Source organism: Cetorhinus maximus, chromosome 1, assembly GCF_964194155.1.
Source record: "Cetorhinus maximus chromosome 1, sCetMax3.hap1.1, whole genome shotgun sequence".
Lineage (NCBI taxonomy): Eukaryota > Metazoa > Chordata > Chondrichthyes > Lamniformes > Cetorhinidae > Cetorhinus > Cetorhinus maximus.
The window spans coordinates 213,502,582-213,520,772 of NC_135879.1; the positions used below are offsets into that span (position 1 = coordinate 213,502,582).

General features: G+C 39.3%; 1 protein-coding gene across 2 annotated transcripts in view; it reads left to right on the top strand.

The window, feature by feature from the left end:
- smad2 (SMAD family member 2) overlaps positions 1-18,191 on the top strand; it is a 135,349-nt gene that overhangs the window by 58,248 nt on the left and 58,910 nt on the right. Inside the window, exons 2-3 of one of the 2 annotated variants that reach the window (XM_078552836.1) lie at positions 6,958-7,047; positions 16,423-16,616. In XM_078552836.1, the coding sequence (XP_078408962.1) occupies positions 6,958-7,047; positions 16,423-16,616 (284 nt within the window). The remainder of the gene's footprint in view (positions 1-6,957; positions 7,048-16,422; positions 16,617-18,191) is intronic. The other variant, XM_078552829.1, reaches the window with a different exon arrangement.

Here is an 18,191-nt window from a genome sequence, read left to right on the forward strand (position 1 = left end):
GGCCATGTCATTATGTGTCAATGATTTGCATTTTAGACCACTGTGCAGACAAACTGGAGGACCCTTGTGGACCAGTTTCCAGACCACACTAAGAACCTTTTCCCTATACCAATACAAACACACTGAGAAAATTCACTTTGTTTTGCCTTTCTGTGGGCATTGCCAAAGGAGGTTAGCATTTTTTTTTTGAAAGGGTCTATTTTTCAATGCAGCTTGATCAATTTAGAAAATTTGGTGGAAGATTTGATACCGAGGGAGGATTTAAACAAACTTGGCAGGAGGATAGGAACTGGGAAGTAGCAGAGAGGGAAAACAAGGTGCACAAAGAATTAGGAGAGACAGATGGCCCTAGAGTAAGGTATTAGTTGTGGCCAATGCAAGAGAAAATGCAAAAAGGTCTAAATTGAGTTTGCTGTGAATTTATCTGAATGTATGGAGTATGGTTAAAAAAGGTTGGTCAACTGCAAGTGCACATAGCCATCCGGGACTATGAACTTGTGACAATAATGGAGACCTGGCTCAAAAATGAGCAGGACTGGGCACTAAGTATTCCTGGATACAAGGTGTCCAGGAAAGCTAGGGAAAGAAAAAGGAGGAAGGGTGGTGGCAGTATTGATTAAGGAAAATAGTACAGTGCCATAGAGAGAGAGGGCACGTCCTAGAGGGATCAAGGGCAGAATCTATTTGGTTAGAGTTAAACAATAGAAGCACCATTACATCGCTGGGTGTATTGTATTGGCCACCAACTACTGGGAAGGATGTAGAGGAACAAATTTACAAGGAAATTACTGAGGTGCAAAAACTACAGAGTAATTATAATCAGGGACTTTGGAACTTCTGCACAAATGACAACTGATGCTGGATCAGTTGTTAATTTTAAAACTGATAATTGATTTTTGTTGGACAAACTTATCAAGGGATATGAGGCATAAGTGTTTTTTTATTCATTCAAGGGATGTGGGCTTCGCTGGCTGGACCAGCATTTATTGCTCAGCCCTAGTTGCCCTTGAGAAGGTGGTGGTGAGATGTCATCTTGAACCGCTGCAGTCCATGTGGTGTGGGTACACCCACAGTACTGTTAGGGAGTTCCAGGATTTTGACCCAGCAACAGTGAAGAAACAGAGATATATTTCCAAGTCAGGATGCTGAGTGACTTGGAGGAGAACTTCTAGGTGGTGTTCCCATCTATCTGCTGCCCTTGTCCTTCTAGATGGCAGTGGTCATGGGTTTGGAATGTGCTGTCGAAGGAGCCTTGGTGAATTCCTGCAGTGCATCTTGTAGATGGTACACACCGCTGCTATTGTGCATCGGTGGTAGAGGGAGTGAATGTTTGTGGATGTGGTGCCATTCAAGCAGGGGCTGCTTTGTCCTGGATGGTGTCAAGCTTCTTGTGTTGAGAGCTGCATTGATCCCGGCAAGTGGGGAGTATTCCAACACACCTGACTTGTGCCTTGTAGATGGTGGACAGGTTTAGGGGAGTCAGGAGGTGGGTTACTCGTCTCACAATTCCTAGCCTCTGACCTGCTCTTGTAGCCACAGTATTTATATGGCTAGTCCAGTTCAGTTTCTGGTCAATGGTAACCCCCAGCATGTTGTTAGTGGGGAATTCATTGATGGTAATGCCATTGAACCTCAAGGGGCGATGGTTGGATTCTCTCTTGGAGATGGTCATTGTCTGGCACTTGTGTGGCGTGAATGTTACTTGATACTTGTCAGCCCAAGCCTGGCTATTTTCCAGCTCTTGCTGCATTTGGACATGCACTGCTTCAGTATCTGAGGAGTTGCAAATGGCGCTGAAATTACGCAATCATCGGCGAACATCCCCACCTCTGACCTCCTGTTGAAGCATCTGAAGATGGTTGGGCCTAGGACACTACCCTGAGGATCTCCTGCAGTGATGCCTTGGAGCTGAAATGACTGACCTCCAACAACCACAACCATCGTCCTTTGTGCTTAGTATGACTCCAACCAGCGGCGAGTTTTCCCCGATTCCCATTGACTCCAGTTTTGCTAGGGCTCCTTGCAAATGGCGTTAGGGTGTATGGGATTAGGCCATAGATCACCCATAATCTCATTGAATAGCAAAATAGCTTGGAGGGGTGAAATAGCCTATTCCCCCACCCCAGAATTACATAGGAGCAGGATGTTCTGGGGTTAAGAATGTTTGTTTGTTTGTTTGTTTCTACCTGCTACGCTAGATGGCTTGATCTTTGACTTGGCAATGTGATTTGATTTTTCTTTTAGGTACCTACTTTTCATTTGGGTAACTTTGTTCTATCCAGGTTTCATTAAAAATGAAAAATCAGATGTTCTCATGTGCTAAAGTTAAATGTAAGATTTTTTGTTTTCTCAATGAAGGGCCAATAAGTAATCTACATTTATATGGGAATTGAGCTTTGCTTTCAGGTTAATAGGTCAAATATAATTTGGGAACAGTAAATTATGCATTCTATCCCACGACTGAATTGCATCTGTAAGGTATGAATCTTGATGAGATTTTAATTCCATATTTTGTGAACTGTTATAAGTTCTTTATAATCCTAAATTAAAAGATGTTCCAAATTGTGAATGACCTTGAGTGGATCTTGTTGAATGAGGTGTTTACCTTGTTCACTTGGAAAAATATTGTAATGCAGATGAATGTGTTCAATAATTGTGGTTTGTTCCATATAAGCCAGTGTTGTATGTTGTAAATGTTTTCCAACATTATTGATTCCACTACCAAGGTGCAAGGAATGGCATTAATACTAAAAGTGGTCATAGTCTCTCGTAAGATTGATAATGTAGAGCCCTCATGCGGATAGATTTAACATCTTTAAATTTAATCCTTAGATATAACTCATTTCAGTTTTATAATAGTTTCCATGCATAACTAGTTCAAGATGCATATTTAAGTATTCCTTCACAATTTCTTGAATTTGGCTTTGAGGAATTTCATAAACTCCAATTTTCCTTGGCCGGAAAAGATGAAATCCAATGAACTTTTATTTTAAAAATGTTATTTTAACTTTTATTGACCTTCTAATAAATACTTTGTAAAAAATCAGTGTGACAATTATCTTTCTAAGCATATGTATTGTTGTCAAAAGGCTTGGCATATTGCTACGAATCTGCTAAGAAAAGAAGCACCTTGTGCCAGTGTACTTGGTGATGCTCTTAATTCATCATTTCAAAATGGTGCCATCACTTAAACCATTTGTCAGCACCAGCACTTCATCCCAGCGTTCTATAACTCAATACTGTCCATCCACATCGAAAGACTAGAAGGATTAAATCAATAATCATGCATATTTTGATTTGTATGGTCATAATGCAGATATTTCATCAAAACAAACACATCATAATACATTATTGAAATTTGAGCACCAATGCTGGTGTATTATTTTCTATAAAGACCTACACTGTTTATATAGAGATTAGTTCGGTATTCCTTGATTTAGATTCAAATCAGTGAAACTTCCAAAATGATAGACACGGGTGTTTTAAAAGAAACAGTACAAACTTGTGTATTTTGAGGGCCTTCCTGGCAACTTGGTGATAAGAGTGCTCATCAGGAGAGAAGGAATTCTTACTCCCAAGTTTTGTTGGAAATTTGTACTTGGCTTGGAAGTCACTGTGCCTTTGTTGCTCAAATGTGCCTCTCAGTAGATTGACCGAGGGAATTTTGGCAGCTACAGAAAATCCTCCAGTCTGCTTTGCATCAGTTGAGTGTGAGATTTAGTGAGGTGGGGAAGGGTATGGTATAACTAGGAGGAAATGATTTTATCCTTCCATTACAAGAAAATCCTGTAGTCTAGTTTGCTGCATAACACTGCAGAATACAAAGGTCCTAAATTTAATCCTGGATTAGTACTGAATTATCTTCACTCAGGTGCTGCAATTAGCTCAACCCTTTAAGACTAAGAGGAGGAAAAATCAACCAGGTTCTTGGCTGCAGATCATTATCTAGTGACTGACCCTTGTTGTTAAGAATGGCGAACTGAGTAACTTACCAGAGGGCAGTTGATCAAAACTATATCCCTGCACTAATTGGTGCAATGGGTGGATAGTGCTGATTTTAGAAAAGCAAGGGGTTAAAAAAAATTATTGCAATTAATATTTGTGTGCTGTAATGATTCTGAAACTATAGAGTTTTAAAATCTAAACTTTAATAAGTTTAATGTCCAATAAAGGATACGAAGTATTGAATTAGTTATGACCTGGACTACACTGCCCGTAAAGGCGGTGGAAAGTTTAATTTTAGATGGAGAAATGGATATATTTGCAAAGTCAATATTTGCATGGTTAAGTGGGAAAGCAAGACTAATTGAAGAGCTTTTCACGATGAGTCGAATGGCCTTGCCTTGTTCCGTAAAATTCTGTAGCCTTGTGGAAAATGTATAACTGTTACTATTTATCTTTCCCATCCTTCCTGGTTGTCATTTTTAGTATAGTGTTTTTACTTACATTAAGAAATTGCATCTTTTATTTGCTGTATAATTTCAATACAACATTAAAGTTCCATGTGTGTGGTTGATGAAACTATAATTTAGCAATCTCAAATTTCCTGCACCTTCATAGCAAGAGGGAATAAGTTCTTTTTGTTGGCCCATTCAAACTTGTCTTTGCATGTTTACCATTTTAAATTATTGCCTCTAACTGTCATTAACTTCTATTCATTTGAAGATTTTTCACAAAATATTTGTTGGCAAAACCCATTTTAAAAGTTGTCCTTGGTTCAGGTGCTCCACACATCAGCAACAGATTACTGAAACTATATCTACTAAAAGGCTTAATAACGTTGTAGAGAAATACTTTCAAAACACCATGCTTGCTCTTTAATCTTCCCTGCATGAGGTTTTGAATATGTTTTTCAATTTCTTGTTGGGCTCACCACTTGGATTATTTTGGGTGTCTCATGGAGCTAATGAACTTCTCCATTTAGTTAGCTTTTCGGAATTTGTGGAATATTTGAAGGGGAAATAATTTAGTTAGCTGGTCCCAATGCGGGGAAAGTAGTTCTGCAAGTTGAAGAAAATGGGACCTTTTATTTTACAAGATTACAAAATAAATTGTGACCAGGATGCCTTATGTTGAAGGTTTTGGTATGACACTTTGCTGGAAGTATTGGTAGACTGGGAGAGGAAGAAACTTTTTTGACCCTGGTTTGAGGGACTGGCAGACCGCAACCTTGTTGGAAAAGCTTGAGAGACTGCTGCAAAAGGGGGAGGGACACATTTTTATTTTAAATGTTTTCTCCCTTTCAGTATTGAAATGTCAATTAACAAGTAGGGAGTAGCACTACTTGCGCAGTTGGGCATGGGACTTGGGAAATGTTGGATTTGGGCAGGTGAACAATGATTTTCGTTGCTTTACTGTGGAGCGTGGAGTAAACGGTAGCAATTCATGTTGCAATATGAGGGTTAAGCTTGTGAATAGTAAATAACCAAGAGTGAATATGTGAGTGACAAGTGACCATTGATATGTCAAATGATCAAGATGAGAGAGAAGGGCAATATGAAAACCTTTGAATTAATGGATAAAAGTTGCATGATTTGGAACAGTTGGAATAATTTGAGAGACTGTTGTGCACATAAGCTGTAAACCTGTTAAAGATTTCATTCAAGGCAATGATGAATGATTCATCAAAATGTTAGAAGCAGAGTTCCTGAAATGTATAATGAATGTCACGGTAAGTTGGGAATTTGGAACTTGTATAAGTTTCAAAAAGAAGTGATATAAGGGCAATAGGTAGTAGTTTAATAAGTTGGGGTTTTTTGTGAATGAAGCATTTTGAATATGAGCAAATGAGCATTTCCAAAGTGAAGAATGTGTAGATTGAAGAGAAGACATGGGACAAGGTTTGGAGGCAGATTATCTTGAGGAACATAGTAGGAATGCTTTCAGCACCAGAGTAGTTCACGCAACCCAGAGGTCAGATTAGCCTGTCTGGGTTAAAAATTGATATTGGTCTAAGTCTAGCAGAACAGCACAGGAGATATTTTAATTAAAGTGTTGGGAGAGTTTAAGGAAAGCCCAAAAAACTGCTTTCTTTTCAAAATCTAGCAAGTGCCGTCTGGATGGGATAAGAGTGGAAAAAGAGCAGAAAGAGGGCAACTGACAGTTTCGGCAGGGGGCCAAGAAGTATTAGAACATTTAGCTGGAGGGGCTGAAAGACCACTTGACATTCTTTTGTGTATACGATATACTATTTCTAAATAGCATTTTGTAGTGCTGGTAGCTTGTTGTCAGGAACTGTTCATCTTAGAATTTGTATTTGCCTTATGCGGTTTTTTTTAGGCTCAAATTTTTGATCCCTATTGGTCCAGAGGATCTAACAAAGGAAGTTGGCCACCCTAGTACAGTTTGATGTCTAACTAGGATTCATAACAGTGCTGAAACAAATACTTTTTGCTATTTGCATCTGGTACTAAATGTAATACGTGTGGAGAATGTGAACTAAAGGATAAGCTGTGGTGCACTTTTACAGTCAGTTGATTTTATCTTAATATTGCATATTGTGATTACAGTTGAGATTCATAACTTCCCTTGTTTTGTTTTAAAGGTTCCTTCATTTGAACAAAATTTAATGGCCATTTTTAATAAATATCATCTTTAATGCTGTCTTTACCTTGATTATATTCAATATTTTGTATATTTGGGCTGAAGGGAAAATATGAAGTGTTAAGTGCCTACTTGTTTATCACAAAATTATTTTGAAGCATGCTTTGTGAAAAATGTCTCTTGTTTCTGGCATGCATTGTGGAGCAACAACCACTATGCAATAAGCTTCCATGGTAAGTTGATCAAATGCATTTTCTCCTTTTTTTTCCTAAAACTTATTGTTTGAGTGGAACCTTGACATTTCTTATTTTAAAGAGACTTATTTTTATGTTTGTCTACATGTATGATCCTCCATCAGCTTTTCACTACACCATGCCCCATGTTTACCCTTTTTTTTTCTAATTTTATGCACAGCACATGCTCTGAAATTTGGGGACTGAGTACACCTGGTACAGTAGATCAGTGGGATACAACAGGCCTTTACAGCTTTCCTGAGCAAACCAGGTGAATATACAGTCACTAAAAGCTCTGTTCTTCCACACAGTGAGATGTTGGGATTAATTTGTGGGCATTTGAGAATTGTCAATGTTTGAATTCACTTTTGGTGTTTTTAGTTGTCTCTTTTTGTGGATTAAAAAAAAAGGCAAATAAAAACTGAGTGGTGGAAATACACAGCACATCAACATCGAAAAGAGGGTCTACACCCAAAATGTTAACCTATCTTTTTTTCTTTACAAATGCAGATGTGCCTGATGTGTACTTCCGGTATTTTGTTCTAAATCTGATTTTGTGACAAATCTTGTGTAATTTATAAGCCAAATAATAAGACATGTATTTGTATTTAAAAGGGCTAATCCCAATAGCTGTTTCTACATAACTTTCTGCTAATGACAGGTTAACTGTTCAAACAAAATAATGTTTACTAGGTTTCTAGTACTAGTATCAGTAATGGGAATATAATTTGAAAAGATGTTATCTAGATTATAGCTATGATAATGGACATAGTCCATGTTTTAAAAATTATTACATGTTTTTAAATCTTTTACGAGCAGTGGGTAAGTCTGACAATAGGTGAGGATTTCTTGCATTGAGTTTTGACATGTACATAACTCTTCCTTGTGTGCTTGAGATTTTGATTATCCATATTCAAGCTATAAGTTATGACTTTCACATCAATGCTATTTTCAGGATCCTGCCTTCAAGAAAAGCTTTGATCAGCCAGCACCTGTGGAGAGAGAAACAGAGTTAACGTTGCAGTTCTGATGAAATGTTATTGATCTGAAGCGTTAACTCTGTTTCTCTCTCCACAGTTGCTGCCAGACCTGCTGAATATTTTTTCTTTATTGTAGATTTTCAACATCTGCAGTATTTTGCTTTTGTATTAGGCTTTGATTTAACATTTGACCCCTTTTGCTCAAATGTCACGTTCTATTAAAAATTCTAGGAGAGATTTAAAGACTGCTTCAGCTTGTACAGTTGATTAAATCGCAAACTAAAGCACCATGTAGTTGACCCACATGGCTCATTTGTACCCTACTGCCTCTCAATAAATAAGTAAATTACTGTATGCAGTCTCGGTTCTAATGTACATCAGCATTAACCTTCCTGGAAACCATTGCAGCCTGAAGAATTATCCTCAATGCGAGGAGAGATGTTAGATGAAGATTCTCTGAGATATTGCACTGGTATTATGTTGCTGGACTTTGCATTGAAAGCTTATTCCATTCTTATTCCACCAATCACCCATGCTGAATTATCATTTGTGTAACTAGTGTAACCTCTTCATTTTCACAAACATGCCCACATCCTGGCCAGCCAAGTTATTTATAAATATCCTTAATTTTTCTGTAGATTTTTCTTGCTCATATCAAATACTCAAGGATTTTTTGTATTGCCCATGACGAGCATCATTCTGTCCTGATGTCGAAGGGACATATACTCCTAAAGAATTAATTCTTGAATTAACTGTCTAGTTATTGATAGGGTAGAAAAGCTTTTGAGGATCATAATTTGTTCAATCATCTAAAATGACTTAAGTTTTTACAGTACCATTCTGAAGACTTTTGATATTTTCATGTGTGTTCTGGATTATGTTTCACCAGGAAACATAATGATGCTGCTGAAAGTTTCTTTGCCCTCCTGTGCAGCTTTTTGTTGGGAGTTACAATTTCAAACCTGATTGTAACTCCAGGATTGTTAACCTTCATTCTTCAACAGTCTCAGTTTATAAATTGATTTCCGAATGTTGATTACCTACCATATCCGATTGCTGCCTACCATGTCCGATTGAGGTTTGATTAGAAATTTGATGCCAGGGCTTGCTTACACCAAAGAAATTTTTACCTGTGAATTATGCATGACCACATTGGTTGTTTAGTCATGCACATGATAAATCCTAATGGAACACTTCAGTGGCCAATTATGCTTTTTGCGCAGACAGTTCACACTGTCTGGCAAGTGTTTGCTTAATTAAATGCAAATATCAACAGACTCAACTTCATTCAGCCATACTTTTAGAAAGCACTATAACATTTAGACTGCACTTAAAATTCAACAGATACAGCAGAGTTGTATTTATTGAATGTACTTGCATTATTTGTTCTGATACCTTTATAACTAATATATTCCTGGGTTTCTTTTGAGTTTTGAAGAAAATATCTTCCTTTCAGGGAAGAGTCAAGCTGATTCTCCTTTTACATTGAAATTACTCAAAAGATCATGCCTTCTGATGGAATATTGGAACTGATTATGCCCAGTGTGATGGCAGAGAAGGAAACCTGATTAGACTAATTCAAACATGGAGTTCCATTTAAGATGGGCACAGATTTGGGTCGAGGTAGGAGAGCAATATGTTCAATAACTTTGTAGAAGAAAGGAAATTTGGAGATGGGAGGATAGTTTGAAAGGACAAGAGGGATTAAACAGGGTTTTTGATGAGTGGAGATGCGACAGCAAAAATGAGAGTGCATGGAACTAGAGGAAACCTATTGATATGCATAGAGAAACTGGCAGATAATCACACTATCCTCCACTCTGTTACTTCATCAAAGAACTTGATCAAGTTCGTCAAACATGATTTGCCTTTAACAAATCCACGCTGACTTGCATTTATTAACCCATACCTCTCTCAATGCCAATTCATTTTGTCCTAAGTTATTGCCTACAAGTTTCTCCACCATTGATGTTAGTCCGGCTGCCCTGCAATTGCCAGGTTTATAACTTCTATTTTTCTTAAAATAGATGTAGTATTTGTGACATCTTTTGGTTATCTCCACCTATCACTGGCCCTCTATCCAGCTCTTCTTGTCCCACCACCCCCTTAAACCAGATTATATTTCACCTCTCTTCTATTTTTACTTAGTTCTGTTGAAGGGTCATTCGGACTCGAAACGTTAACTGTGCTCCTATCCGCAAATGCTGCCAGACCTGCTGAGTTTTTCTAGGTGTTTTTTGTTTTGTAGTATTTGTAATCCTCCAGTCTTTTGGCACCAACTCCATATCCAAGGGGGATTCCCTTAATGACCTAGGATGCATCCCATCCAGGCTGCGTGACTTTTCTACTTCAAGGACTGCCATCTTTTAGCCCCTGGAATATTGTTACTGCTTCCTTCTTTACTGGTACATTGGCTTCATTCTCTTCTCTAGTGAAAGCAGATGAAAAGTACTTATTTAGTAACTTCAGCCATGCCCTTACCTTCCATAGAATGACCTGTCTCATCTCTATTTGGCTTAACCCTTCTCTTGTCTACCCATTTTACTATTTGTTTATCAGAGACTTTGTGCTCACTTTTATGTTGGCTGTTAATGTATTCGCATGCTCTTTTTGCTCCTCTTATTTCCTTTTTGACATCAAGGCTTTGGAGTGGGTGCAGGAGCAATTTGCTAGAATGGTACCTGGGATGCAGGATTTCAGTTACGTTGAGATTAGAAAAGCTGGGATTGTTCTTCTTAGAGCAGGGAAGGCCAAGAGAGATGCAAGAGATGTTTAAAGTCATGAAGGGCTTTAATATAGTAAATAGGAAAAGATGTTTCTGGTAACAGAATGGTTGGCAACCAAAGAATGCAGATTAAAGGTAATTAGCAAAAGAGCTAGAGTTGTTGAAATCGGGAATACATTAGCTGAAAGAGTGGTGGAAGCAGGTTCAATAATCCCTTTCAAATGGGAATTGGATAAATGTGGGAAAAATTGCAGGGCTATGAGGAAAGGGCAGAGGAATGGCACTAATTGGATAACTCTTAGAGCTTGCACAGGTAAAATGGGCCAAATGACCCCCTAATATGTTCTATCATTCTATGATCCCTATTACCACTTGGCTATTTTTTTGGCTGCTGCACAGGACTCAGTAGTGCCAAGTGAAGAGAATTTTGCATCACTGAAAATAAGCTCCACTGTAAATCATGTTAGAGAAGCATTAGCAACTTGACTGGTAACACATTACAAATAAAATAACAGCCGTGTCAGAGTTATTTAGCTTGTGAGGTAGCAACACACGTAAACCATTCTTTTGGTGCAGTATTATATGGTGGACTTTTGTTGGTTGGTACTGTTTTTGAAATGTTCAATTGAAGAAAGCAATGTGCCCTGTAACTGCATATCTGCGCCATCATGAAGAACTGCCTATTTTCAGCTTTAACATCGCCTGACTTTGCCCCTGCCTCTGCCCATTTGTTGCTGAAATCCTCATTTGTGCCTTTGTTAACTCCAGATTTGACAGTTCCAATGTACTATTGGCTGGTCTGTTTCATTCTAAGCTCGAACCTTGGGTCATCCAAAACTCTGCTGTCCCTGCTTTAACTCATGGTAAATCCCATTCCTCCATTACCTTTGGGCTTGCTAACTTCCCAGTCAAGCAACAGCTCGATTTTAAAATTCTCATCCTTGTTTTCAAATCCTCCATTGCCTCGCTGTTTCCCCTCAGCCTCGTCCCTAGCACCGCCTCCTCCCCAAATCTCTGCTCTAGCCCCAAAGCTCTCCCAGACATCTGCACTCACCTAAACCTGGCCTCTTGAGCATCCCTAATTCTAATTGCCCTCAGCTACCTCTGCTCTAAGCTCTGGGTTCCCTCAAATCTGACTTTCCACCCCTCTTTCATCTTATAAGACACATTAAAGCCTATCTCTTTGACAAAGGTTTTTACCATCTGCTCTAAATCTCCTAATGTAGCTCAGTGTCTGTCATGCTGTATAATGCTCCTGTGAAGGGCCTTGGGACGTTTCACTGTTATAGATAGATACAAGTAAATGCAAGTTGCAACCTGCAATTTTAGATACTAATGAGAAAACCTATTTGTCTTTCAAGAGAAAATGCCAGATATGCTCAGTAGGTCAGGCAGCATCTGTGGAGAGAGAAACGAGGTTGACATTTCAGGTCGGTAACTTTTTGTAAGAACTGGAATATGTTACAGATGTAATAGGTTTTAAGGAAGCACAGAGGCAGGGAAGTTGGGAGAGGAAAGAACAAAAGAGGAAGATCTGTGATGAGGTGGAACACAGGTGTGAATTAATGACAAAAGGGATGGCAATGGGGCAAGTAAATAAAAAGATTAGGCTAGAGTTGTAAATAACAACAGAATCTTTCTTCAGTACCCTGCTGTCTGTGGAGAAATGGAAATGCTGTTTCTGACCCTGATTGTTGAAGTTCAGAAGACTGTAAAATGCCCAATCGAGAGACGACGTGCTGTTCCATGAGCTTCTGTTGAGCTTCATTGGAACAGTGTAGGGGAGAGAGAAGTGGGAGTGGCTGGAAAATTAAACTGGCAATCGATGGGAAGTTCAGGGCCACACTTGCAGGCAGAACAGGCCTTCAGCAAAGGGATCACACTCTGCGTTTGGTCTTTCCGGTGTAGAGGGACTTCTTTGTGAACAATGAATATGGTACACTAGCTTGAAAGAAGCACAAGTAAATCACTGTTTCACCTGGAAGGAATGTTTGTGGTCCTGGAAAGTGGGAAGGGAGGAAGTAAACAGACATTATCTATGCTTGCATGGGAATGTGCTGGGAAGAGTAGCAGGTGTTGGAGATGATAGAAGAAGGGAACAGCCCCAGGAATGCTGAAAGGGGAGCAAAAGATGTGTTTGGTGGCATTATGCTGCAGGTGGTGGAAGTGGTGAAGGATGATGTGTTGAATATGGAGGCAGATGTATTGGAATGTTAGGACAAGTAGAAGCTTATCATGGTTCTGTGAGGCAGGGAAGAGTTGAGAGCAGGTATAGAAAATATGCTGGGACTCCACTGAGGCGTGTCAACCACAGTGGAGGGGAATCCTTTGAGGGAATAGGAACATGTTTCTGAAGCATTGGTATGGAAAGTTGCATCATACTGAGGACCGGAAGGGAAAAGTTGGAAATAGACTATATGAAGATGAGAGTGGACTGGAGATTTGAAGCAAATTTGAAGTTTTCCACAGGGTGGGGCAATAATGTGACTGGGCACATTATGACCTTCCGTATTCAACATAGTGTTCAACAATTTCAGGTTATAATCATTGCTCCCTTTTTTGAACAGCAGGCCCTGGTAATAATTCTGTTGTTGCCATTTATAGTTTCTTTTCTTTTTATAACACGTTCCATTAACATCCTGTTTTGCCATGCAGCATTGTCCCTTTTCTCATTTAATCACTCCAGCCTTCCATCCCATCATAGACCACCCCTATTGTCCTCAACTGCCCCTTTCCCTGTTTCTGTTCTTGCTTAAAACCTGTTAACATCCATAACATTTTCTGTGATAAAAGACTGTTGATTTGAAATGTTAACGATTTCTCTCTCCACAGATACTGCCTGACCTGAGTATTTTCAGCATTTCCTGATTTATATTTCAGATTTCCAACATCCAGTGTTTGACCTTTACATTTGACTGTAGCAATGGCTTAAGCTGTTTTATCTTTAACTCTCTCCAGCAAGACAAAACAACTCCCTTTCTATGATCCTGCATTTAGCCATCACAAAGAAGTGTGCTGTCTTTGGCCTCCACTGTTTTTGTATTCAAGATCAACTATTATAACCAGGGAGAAAGAAAAATAAGAATACAATTCTGCATTTGAAAATAGTTTGTGTCTTGCTGAATTGGAGGTTTTGTCTACTGGTGGGCTAAAAATGGATTATTTTATATTACTGAGTTATAATAAAGCAACAGGAAGTGAGCACTCTGTAGTCTGAGATATTGTGTGGTGTTTATACACCTCGAATGTAATTGAAACTCAAGCCTATGTTCTGTAACTGTTTGAATTGCTTGAATGAGCCTCAATGTGAACTGAAACATTTACTTGTTTCCCCTTTTTACTTTTCCATACTTACTGAACACAAAATTGGAATATTAATACTTGATGGTAATTTCATTGGATAGAGACCCTTCCCATCCACATTTTTCTTTTCATTGAAGGCACCAACTCTTGCTGTTATTGATTTTAAATATGCTGGTAACTTTCTCATACCTCCCTCAAGTTGCCATTCTACCTGTATGATTGTTGATATTGTGTTGGGAGGGTTTTTGACTTGAGGACAGCTGTACCTAATCATGTTGTTCTCCTCTCTTGATATCCACATAAGTACTTCCTAGTGATCATGAGAAAGAACCTTGGCTAATTTTCTGTTTTTCCATGCCCACCCCTAGATCTAAATCATAATATCTCAACTGCTGCACTTGCTAAGATCCAAAATTTCACCTCTGACCAAAAATCAAACCTAGCACTTTTGGGTTTGTGTGCCTTGGTGATCCTTTTACATTGAACAGCATTGTCTGTTATGCCGTCAAACATGGCAGCTATTTTTGGCACAAGAATCTGCAAACAGCAGTGAGATGAATGACTTTTAATGTGTTTTGGTCATCTTGGTTGAGAGAGAAATAGTGACATACCACAGGAGATGACTTGAACCTTTCATGCTTGCAGTCATAGTTTAACATCTTATCGAAAGTCTACTTCCTTGCAATGGTGCGACACAATCTCACTACAGCACTGGAATGTCAGTCTTGGTTATGTGTTAAAGTCCTGGTGTGGAACTTGAATTTATAAACTTGTGATTTGAGATGAGAGCAGTATTGACTCAGCCAAACTGTCACAAGGCCATTGAAGGAGTGGATGTAAAATGCGATCTTTGAGAGCTAACCTAGTTATATCAAATGTAGATTTCAATAAATTTATGTTGCTTGCTCTTGTCCTACATGTCCAGTACTGTTGCTGGTGGCTATGGCCCCAGTCTGGCAACAGTACTGTAGTATTAGAAATGCTGCTTTTTGCTTAGGTTATGACTTGAATACCTTGCCACCTACGAACATACATACAAACATATGAATCGTGAGCAGGAGTAGGCCAGTCCGCCCCTCTAGCCTGCTCTGGCGTTCAATAAGATCGTGGCTGATCTGATTATAATCTCAACCCAAAATTCCTGCCTACCCCCGAGAACCTTTCACCCCCTTATTAATGAAGAATCTAGCTAGCTGTGCCTTAAAAATACTCAAAGACACTCTTCCTCAAAAGATGGCGGAAGCAGAGTTCCAAAGACACACTCCTCTGGGAGGAAAAAATATCTTCTCACCTGTCTTAAATGAGCGACCCTTATTTTTAAAACTGTGACCCCACTAGTTCTAGATTCTCCCACAAGAGGAAACATCCTCTCCACATCCATCCTGTCGAAACCCCTCAGGATCTTAAAGGTTTCAATAAAGTCACCTCTTACTCTTCTAAACTTGGGTGGATATAAGCCAAACCTGTCCAACCTTTCCTCAAAGACAACCTGACCATTCCTGGTATTAGTCTAGTAAACCTTCTCTGAACTGCTTCCAACACATTTACATCTTTCCTTAAATAAGGAAACCAATACTGTACACAGTGCTCCAGATATGGTCTCACCAATGGCCTGTACACTGAAACACAACCTCCCTACTTTTGTAATCAATCCCCCTCAAATAATAGCGTTCTATTAGCTTTCCTAATTACTTGCTGTATCTGCATACTAGCCTTTTGAGATTCATGCACTAGGGCACCCAAATCCCTCTGAATCTATGAGCTCTGCAATCTCTTACCATTTATATAATATGCTATTTTTTATTCTTCCTGCCAAAATGGGCAATTTCACATTTGCCCACATTATACTCCATTTGCCAGATCTTTGCCAACTCACTTACCTGAAAGGTCTTTAATGTGCAGGGAAAATAGGAATTTAATAATTGTATCTGGTTGACACATTATGAATACAAGAGATCGGGGTAAACAAATACTTATGTAATTGAAAATGATTAGTAATTGAAAAAGATTGTAACCTCAAAACCTTTTCCATTTTCTTAGATATGTTAATGAATCTTGGATAAGCTAGGTCTGACTGATCACTTGCAACTAGTTATATTCTCTTTGGTCAGGTTAATATTGATATAGCTAGTCTATTAAATAGGGTTGCAAATTGCAGGTAAAACTTTTAAGAAAATGAAATACCAAGAAGAAATATGTAGCCAATTAAAGCCAAAGATGAGATTTGAATTTAACTGGTACTAGGTTTTTGAAGAAAAACAGTCTAACGCTAGTATAATGACATCCAGGCTAATTTTACCCCTGAGAATATTCGTACTGTCTGGGGAAAAAAATGGACTTATGATTTGATATCTCCAGCACGTGATGTTCTGAGAGTGTTCTGTGATTGCAGTAAAGTACTGTATAATGTGAGAAGTTTAATTGCTTCTCTCTCTTCCCCCCTGCCCCCCCTCCCCCAAATTCCCTGGCCACTTCACCTATACCAATAACCCACAAGATGGTAGTAAGTGGTCAGTTACTTAATTTTCTTTGGTAAATTATATGTTAAATCTGATTTATTTCAATAATAACCCTAATGCTATTACTTCTAACTTGATATCCTGAGCATTCCACATTATTTTATCTTCTTTCTGTGCAGATCACTTGATGGCCGACTGCAGGTTTCACATCGCAAAGGTTTGCCTCATGTTATTTACTGTCGCTTGTGGCGATGGCCTGATCTTCACAGTCACCATGAGCTTCGAGCCATTGAAACTTGTGAATATGCTTTCAATCTTAAAAAGGATGAAGTGTGTGTTAATCCATACCACTATCAGAGGGTGGAGACACCAGGTGGGTGCAAGCTAATGCTAGGTTATACACATTAATTTTGAAAATTTGAATTTAATCTTATCCCTTCTCCCGCTTTTTATTCTTTGATGAGATCCATGTTGCTGGCAAGGCCAACATTTGTTTGTTACACTTGAGCAGGTGGTGGGGGGCCTCCACCTTGAACCATTGCAGTCTATCTGGCGTAGGTACAGTGTTAGGAAGGAAATTCCAGGATTTTTACCCAGCGATATTGAAGGAATGGTGGCATAGAATAGTGTGTGGCTTGGAGGAGAAATTGCAGGTGGTGGACCTCCCATGTGTCTGCTGCCCTTGTGCTTTTAGTTGGTAGAGGCCGTGGGTTTGGAAGGTGCTGTCAAAGGAGCCTTAACGAGTTGCTGCAGTGCATCTTGTATATAGTACACACTTTTGCCACTCTGTGTCAGTGGTTGGTGGGGGGGATGAATGGTGAAGGTGTTGGATGGGATGCCAGTCAAGTGGGTTGCTTTACCCTGGATGGTGTTGAGCTTCTTGAGTGTTGGAGCTGCACTCATCCAGGCAAGTGGTGAGTATTCTGTCACCTTCCTGACTTGTGCCTTGTGGACAGGCTTTGGGGAGTCAGAAGGTGAGTTACTGACCTCAGAATTCCCAGCCTCTTACCTGCTCTTGTAGCGATGTATTTATATGGCTGTCCCAGTTGCATTTCTAGTCAATGATAACTCCCAGGATGTTGTTAGTGCGGGATTCAGCAATGATAATGTTGTTGAACATCAAAGGGCGATGGTTAGATTCTCTCTTGTTGGAGATGGTCATTGCCAGGCATTTCTGTAGCGTAAATGTTACTTGCCATTTATCAGCTGAATGTTGTTCAGGTCTTGCTGCATATGGGCATGGACTGCTTCAGTATCTGAAGAGTTGCAAATGGTGCTGAACGTTGTGGAAGCATCTGTGAACATCCCCATTTCTGACCTTATGATGGAGGGAAGGTCATTGAAAAGGCTAAAGATGGTTGGGCCTATGACACCACCCTGATATCTTGCTGCATGTGGACACAGACAGCTTCTCTACATAGCCGAGTGGTTTACTTTGACTGTGAAGCCCAAGTGGGCAAACATAACTATTAAATAGGGGTTTTTTAAATTAGTTTGTTAAAATGTGAGCATCAAGGATACTACGCTTTATGTGGAACACTCCTTGAAATCCCTGGTGGAAAAGTTATGACAACTTCAACATTTCCGTGCACTTCTAGGTTGCTAAAGGAGAATTTGCTGCAGTGTTGAAGATCTTTCCTCATTGGATATCCCTGGACCATTTGTCTGTGCATTCCACTACTGTAAGATGTAGCTGCAATCTGAGTGTTTGCATTTTGAAAACTTTTGCATTTGTGTGAAAACACATTTTTCCATGAGCTTTTAATGGAATGCAGAAGCCAATTTAAATACTGCATTGTGTGCATTAAGGAGTTCGTTGTGGCAGCCATGTGAATTGCCTCCAGTGTTCACTCTGCATCTGGAGTATTAGCATATGCTTGGCTTCTTGCAGCTTATTGCCACCTGCCAGCTGGAGCCAACAATGTTGCCAGACAAGCCTCTTATGATA